At 34.0% G+C, this 7,083-nt stretch overlaps 1 protein-coding gene across 1 annotated transcript in view; it reads left to right on the plus strand.

Moving 5' to 3' along the window:
* LOC108688831 (division abnormally delayed protein) overlaps positions 1-5,569 on the plus strand; it is a 53,588-nt gene extending 48,019 nt beyond the window's left edge. Inside the window, exons 7-8 of the mRNA XM_018195295.1 lie at positions 3,623-3,818; positions 4,906-5,569. Coding sequence (XP_018050784.1) covers positions 3,623-3,818; positions 4,906-5,012 — 303 coding nt within the window. The 3' untranslated portion in view covers positions 5,013-5,569. The remainder of the gene's footprint in view (positions 1-3,622; positions 3,819-4,905) is intronic.
* Positions 5,570-7,083: the final 1,514 nt, after the last annotated feature.

The raw sequence follows: 7,083 nt of genomic DNA on the forward strand, positions 1-7,083 counted from the left end.
AAATTATTTAATTTATTATTAATTATTATCTACATGTTTAATTACACATAATTTTATTATACAATACAATATAAAAATCATTATAAAATTGTATAAAATTATTTTGTTTCTAACTATTTCGGAATTTAATTAAAAGATGCTGATTTCGCTGCAGATTCATTATAAATTTTTATTCTCTCGTTTCTATATTAGATGCAAATTTCATCGGGTAAAACGATTTGTCGCGATTCGTAAACTGTTATCGCGATAACTTGTTGGTGTGAAAAGCTCGCCCGGTGACTGCTAGACAAGTGTACCAGACAAATCATAAATTCTCGTCTATCTAGAATTATTCATAGAATAGAGATCGTAGACGGTGTGTCGAGGCACGTGTCGCGTTGCGTAGATTTCACCTGAAAGCACATGTGGGTGCTCAAACTCGTTCAATAGAGTATAAATACATATCGGGAGAGTTGATCGCTTGACCGCTAAAGTAATTATGTTATAAAGGATAATCATTGTAAGTTTTATAATTCAATTATTTCTAAAAAAATTATTGCGTATCTGATTCATGATCGTCGCGTCTGTACATTGAAAATCCAAATGTGTAAAAAATGATTATATGTGTGTGATTAGTTTTTAGCAGTATAAAACACTATATTGTATTTAAAAAATGGATTCACATCTTTTAACGTGTAAAAGTTATTTTTACATTGAAAACTAAGTTACATATATATATTGATGTCATTTTTTTCCACATTTGGATTTGTAATATATATATACCTTTGAGGTCCGGTTCTACCAACGTAAGATTTAATCTCGATTTAATTTACTCTTTATCTTTTTTAATTTAGAATTAGAAAAAATAAACATATAAGAGAAATCGAGATTAAAATTATTCTTACATAGTAAAATCAAATATTCAGTGAAATCAGGCTTAATGACATCACATTTTTAACTTTAAATTTGCAACTATATAAAGTTGATAAATTATATATAGTTTATAAGTATATAAACTAATTTTATATAGCCTTGATCATAAGTATAATCATTCTCAATGTTTGCATCTTCTTGAAAAAGACTGTAATGAAAAAAAATTTTTTTAATATTAAAATTATTGTAATATAAATATATTTTTCAATAAAATTATTACTTAATTTATTTTTCATTAGATAGGGAATGATTATTTATGATGATTCAATATGTGAGAATGCTTCATACTTTTGGTCCAAGGCTACATAAAGTTATTAAAATTTCGGGAGATTTATATTTCTGTATGAATCGGAATTGAGGATAGATTTCTAAGTAAATAAATTTCCAAATTTTTAAACAAGTTTGTTTACGGTTTGTCATTCATTCTTCGTCTTTCATCGTATTCTTTCGTATTCTTAGGGTTTGCGGCGTCATTAAAGTTGGCAACCGTCGCATGTGGAATACACGCATAGTGCCTTATATACATGTTAATTCGCGTGTGAGGAATCGGGCCGCTTACTTCTGATTGGAATATCGTCAGACACGCGTATGTACGCATGTATACACGGTGTTCATGATCGATTTGCTATCCGTTGTATGAGCGACTATCTCCGATAAATGGTTTGTCCAAATAACTTTGTTAATTTGCGTCATGCAATTCCGTAACGTGAAACGAGATCTTCGTCGACGAAAAATTCACTCGGGATTCCCCGGATTGTTCAAATATATACCGTGTACATGCATGAAAAAAAAACGGTTTTGCTAAAAAGATTTGCTATCGAAAAATTTAGCTAGAAACAGATGTGAAAATAAATTTTGTTGAACTCTCAATTAATTATATAAAACGCACAAATTGATTGCTAGAATTATTTGTACAATAGCATTTTGTAGCACATTTGCTCATTATGCTTGAATTTTCTGAATAATTATTTCGATGGTCTAACAAAATTATTTTCAGATATCCATATTTAATTTAATCTAATTTAATCTAAATTCTTTGGAGTGGAATTTCACTCTGAAAAAAGAGTTTTCAATCTTTAGAAGATAAGATTTCATTCTTCAGAGTGAGAGATTCTCTCTAAAAGTTTTTGAGAGAGTAAAATTTTTTTAGATACTTTAGCAAAATAGGTTTTCTATGTGCGTATAATACGACCGCATGATCGAGCGGCATGATATATCGGGTCACGAAACAGTGAATAATAGGACTCGAAGTATTATTGGCAGGTGCGAGTATTAAATAATGGTCACGAAGTGTTTGAGAGAGACAGTGAGATTAGAGACACGTGTCTGTCGGTGTCTGATTTTAGCAGAATATAAATCTATGTCTTTGTTATATTCGTGAAGGGACTCGGTTTAAAGGAAGAGTGTTGGCGATTAATTGGACACAGCTTATATCTGCAATGGGTCAAGTGAGTTAATTGAGATCTTTGGGTAAATGGGACAACTTAATGAGTTACCAATGACAAAGCTAATCCCTATCATCTCTTCGTGATCATTCACGCGGCGATTGCCGAGCGTGTGCTCGCGATTTTTCCGACGAGACTCTGGCATATAATAGCCATTAATTTCGGAAAATTATGCGTTATCCCCACACTTAGTCGGCGATTTCAATTACGTTCGTAGTCAAGTTGTAATTTGTAGCCACCTTGTTCACGCATAACGAGCAGTATTTCATTGAGCGACGATTGATAACAATTAATCTCGTCAATGTCTTATTTCTAACAATATGACACTATTTTGTCGCATTGATAAAAAAATGGCAAAAATAAGAAATTAGCATTTTTCGAGATGAATGGAAATCATCGATTCTAAGGATTAATATATTGTATATGTTATGAAAAAAAATAATATAAAAACGAAATATTCGTCAATACTAGGATTGCAGTGTATTCGAATTTTTAAAAATCTCATCACATAGTTTTAAAGAATACATTATAATTTAAAATATAATATAAAATGAACAGAAAATGAAATTATGCATATTCACTATCCATTTAAAATTTTGTTCTAATTCAGAAAGAATTTTAATCACCAAATAAGTACACATATTTTTTTGTGATCCTAAGAAAAGAACATATGAACATCTTCATTAAAGAATTTTTATTAATAATTTTAGAAGTTTTAAAATTTTTAATCATACAAAATTGTAATACTTGAATTCAGCATATTACAGAACAATTTTTTGATATTTGACTATATTGTATTATACTGTATTGTATGTTACTGTAATTAGAATTATTATAAAATGTATAATTGTAATTAGAGTCAGAAATACTAAAAATTTTTCTCTCAGCGTATAGAACAAAAATAATTATATCCTACATGAATAAAATAAAACTAGAACTGAAAAATAAGAACTGTGAAACATAGAATTAGTCTACATTACTACATTATTTAAAAATGAAGAAAATCTTTCATAATTATCAGGATTCATATGTTTCAGTTATGGGATTAAAAATGCGCCAAAGAAAAGTTGCTAATTTTCAGTTATGTCTTTTTTATCAATGCAACGATTTATGACAATAGGAAATAATTATAACAATAGGATGCGGACAACTTTATAGAAATAATTAATCTGAAATATTTAAACAATACTGCTATAATACTAGTACTTTTAAACTAATGCGATGATAACGAGAGCATGTCCATATTTTACGTGTTTTCGTAACAGTTGGTGCAATCCCAATTGTCGTCCGACATTGGACCAGATGCCTTTCTGGCCGATGAGGCCTTGGATGGCTCCGGAAGCGGGGATAGCCCGGTTTGGAGACAGCACGGAAACGGCGAGATCGATGACGACGAGGACGGCCACGATCGCGACGATGACGACGAGGCCTCCGGCTCTGGAATGGGTCCCACCACGATAGGTATCGTATCCCATTTACGTCTGCATTGATTTGCATTTTGATAATAGCCAGCCGGTACGTTCCCGGTGGAAACTTCATTGTCAGATGAATCCTGTGTACGGCGCGTATCGAGTATCATTATTAGCGATAGGACTTCGTTCTCGACCAGGATTCTATAGCACGTATCAAATGACACATTATCTGTCGATGTGCCCCGACAAAAGAGAGAGAAAAGTTTTTTTCCGATGAAAGAGCATAATAGGAATTAGTATGATTTAATTACTGAATGCAAAGGCAACTGTAAAATAATGCACGAAGTATTCTGGTAATGCGTAATTCCATGCGGTGCAATACGGTTAAATATTATCTGAAAGCACATTTCAATAAGAGAGATTCCAATAATAAAATTCGGATTAATAACAAAGCATAGGAGATAAAAATTATTAGCAGTGCGAGGAATGGAAAGGCAGCAGCGATTTTAAAATAACATAGCTGAGAAAGAAAAATGTTTGGTATTTGTGACTAATTGCATGATAAAATAATTATGGTTAGGAACTCCATTTTATAGTTATTTCAATTTGCTTGTTATATAAAATTGCTTTTTGGATAAAATTTTATAATATTCTTCAAGAGAAAATATATTCTTGTTTTGAGTACATAATAAGTTTTTCTTTAAAATTTGTAATAAGTATATTTTAAGACTATTAGTCAGAAAATATTCTTTGTTAAAAATAATCGTTACTTAAAATTGTAAACTGTGTAACACTTTTCTTATCACTTTTTTTAGCATGATATTTTTTTATGTGTATAGGCCACCCTAAAGACGATTATAAATAATCGAGACCAGCTATATGTTTTTTGTATATAAAACTGTAATATAATAATTATTGTTAACATTATAGCAGTAATAACTGTAAAAATAGAGTTTTTAATTATAATTATAACATAATACCATACAATTATATAGTCATAAATACCAAACATCATTCTGTTCATGTAGATGAGACCGCTTTTCTTATTCTGATTGCAATTATGGGGAATTCGTTTTATTAAAACGAGAAAGGAAACTTGATGTATCAAAGAAATGAATTTGCATTTTTCGTTTCAGACCCGTCGATGAAGACTCATCCGAACGGACCGCTCCACAGTGGGTCGTCAACGATCTTGTTATCATTCGCGGCCCTCGCTATTGTCTGTGCATCGCTTATCGCTTAATCAGTTACATCGCCGAGATATACGAGGGTATGATTTCGATCGCAATTCACGGCCAACGTAGACAAGGCGTAGATAAGGAGAGTTAAACTAGTTTCTGTTCGCGATCGGAGGATTGTTAGCAGGTCGGATTCTATCCAGTTTTCACACGGGATTCTTCCGGCGCGCGTGAATGCTGATGAGCAGCCCCGTAAGGAGATTCACGGGTGAGCTTCCGCCTGCCGGAATCGCGTACAAGCGATGCCGTTGATAATTTATCGATGGCGTGTTAGGCAGCGAAGCGGACTGTTCCTGCCGCGATCCCGCTGGAAGGACGCCGCGGTTCTCAGTGATATATATCGGTATGCGAGAAGCGCGCGCGCGCGCGCGCGTGTGTGTGTGTGTGTGTGAGAGAGAGAGAGAGAGAGAGAGAGAAAGAGAGAGGGGAGAGGGGGCGGTTTGTAAAATATACGATGGGGGAGAAAAGGAAAGAGAGAAAAGAGCGTACGGCAAAGTGGAAAGAAGTGATGGGCGAGCCGAGTCTGAGACGTCGCACTTGTAAAACGAGATGATAAATTTCGCGGTGTTTTCCAGGTGCAGTTTTTCAACAGGAATGTTAGTTTTTTTTCTTATTTTTCGCGTACGCAGATATCAAGTTCGCGAGAAATTGGAGCGCATGATGCTTGCCTCGATAGAACACGAAATTAACGCTTTTAAAATGCAAATGTGACTCTTCCTAAAAGTTATATTCAGGGGAAGAAAGGTTCTATTAAGTTTTGTAATTTTTACGAGATGTGCAGCGCGCATTTATGATTTTTGTTTAAAGGGACAATTATTGACTGTTTTGATCGAGTAGCATATTATGAATCTCGCTACGAATACTGCAATGAAATTACTATGTTATCGCCACCAGAAGGTTTAAAGGAACGCATGTCGGTATTCTGTGTGTGCATGTTATATATATATATTTTTAGTAAATTTTCAAAATTCACGATTTTATTTATCGCGAAAAAACGAAATTATTAGTGAGACGTTATTGGATTAACTTTGCTCAAAAATGCCACGAGCGGTGAAGCAAATTGAAACTGCGAATCGCATGCGATATAAGTAAGTCGTTAGCCAAAAGGATATCGTATAGAGACATATCTGTTTAAAAATGCCAAGTACACCCGTTATCTCACCCGACTGGCTTCATGTGGGACTCGAGTCGAAATGTATAAGGCCTAAGAGAGAAAAGTTTCTGTCAAACTGAGCGTACTCGCGCCAAGTGTTAGTATTACATAAGAATGCAGGATGGTGTCGCAGCAGCCAACATCGATCGCCGGCTCCAGGGAGGACAAAACTTCTGATCCGAAGGTCGACGAGTCCGCTGTCCGACTCCATTTATCTTTCGCGAGAGGGGAAAAGTGTGTCGCGCGCGACTCTGAGAAATGGCTTCGAGGAACGTCATCTCCTCTTTGTTATATCGGGTGTATATTTTGTTAGTCTTGAATTGAATTATAAAATGCATAATTCGCTGGGGAAGTGCTTAGAAAAAGACTGTGATTGCGGAGGGGATTTGATAGAGGGAAAGAGAGAGGTGTTCGTGCGCTGATAATTTTGATAGGTAAACTTCGCACGGAAAGAACGATTTTGCTAAAAAATTTAAAATTTTGTTGGATAACAGATGTGAGAATAATTTTATTGGACCATCAAAATAATTGGTGGAAACGAAACAATGATAAGCAATGCAAAAAGTTTTGATATTCTAGCAACCAGTTTGAGTTTCTAACAAAATTATTTTGATGCTTCAACAGAATTATTTTAAGACCTGTATCCGGCAAAATTTTAGATCTTTCAACAAAATCGTTCCTCCCATGCGGTAAAAAACCCCGCATTTTCGTCTTTATATAAGACAGTATCAAACATTAAATGTCGCTTGATCTGTCAGAATGATCAATCGTATTAATTTAATGCAGAAAGATATTATCTACTTTATATTTGAAGTAAATTTCTTTTGTTAATTACAAGGATAGAATGCGTGTAAAAAAGGTTCACGCTTTCGAAAGTGCCACAAAGGCGTCTGCAATACGTCCAAAATCTTTAATTTATTTTG

Source organism: Atta colombica, unplaced genomic scaffold, assembly GCF_001594045.1.
Source record: "Atta colombica isolate Treedump-2 unplaced genomic scaffold, Acol1.0 scaffold242, whole genome shotgun sequence".
NCBI lineage: Eukaryota > Metazoa > Arthropoda > Insecta > Hymenoptera > Formicidae > Atta > Atta colombica.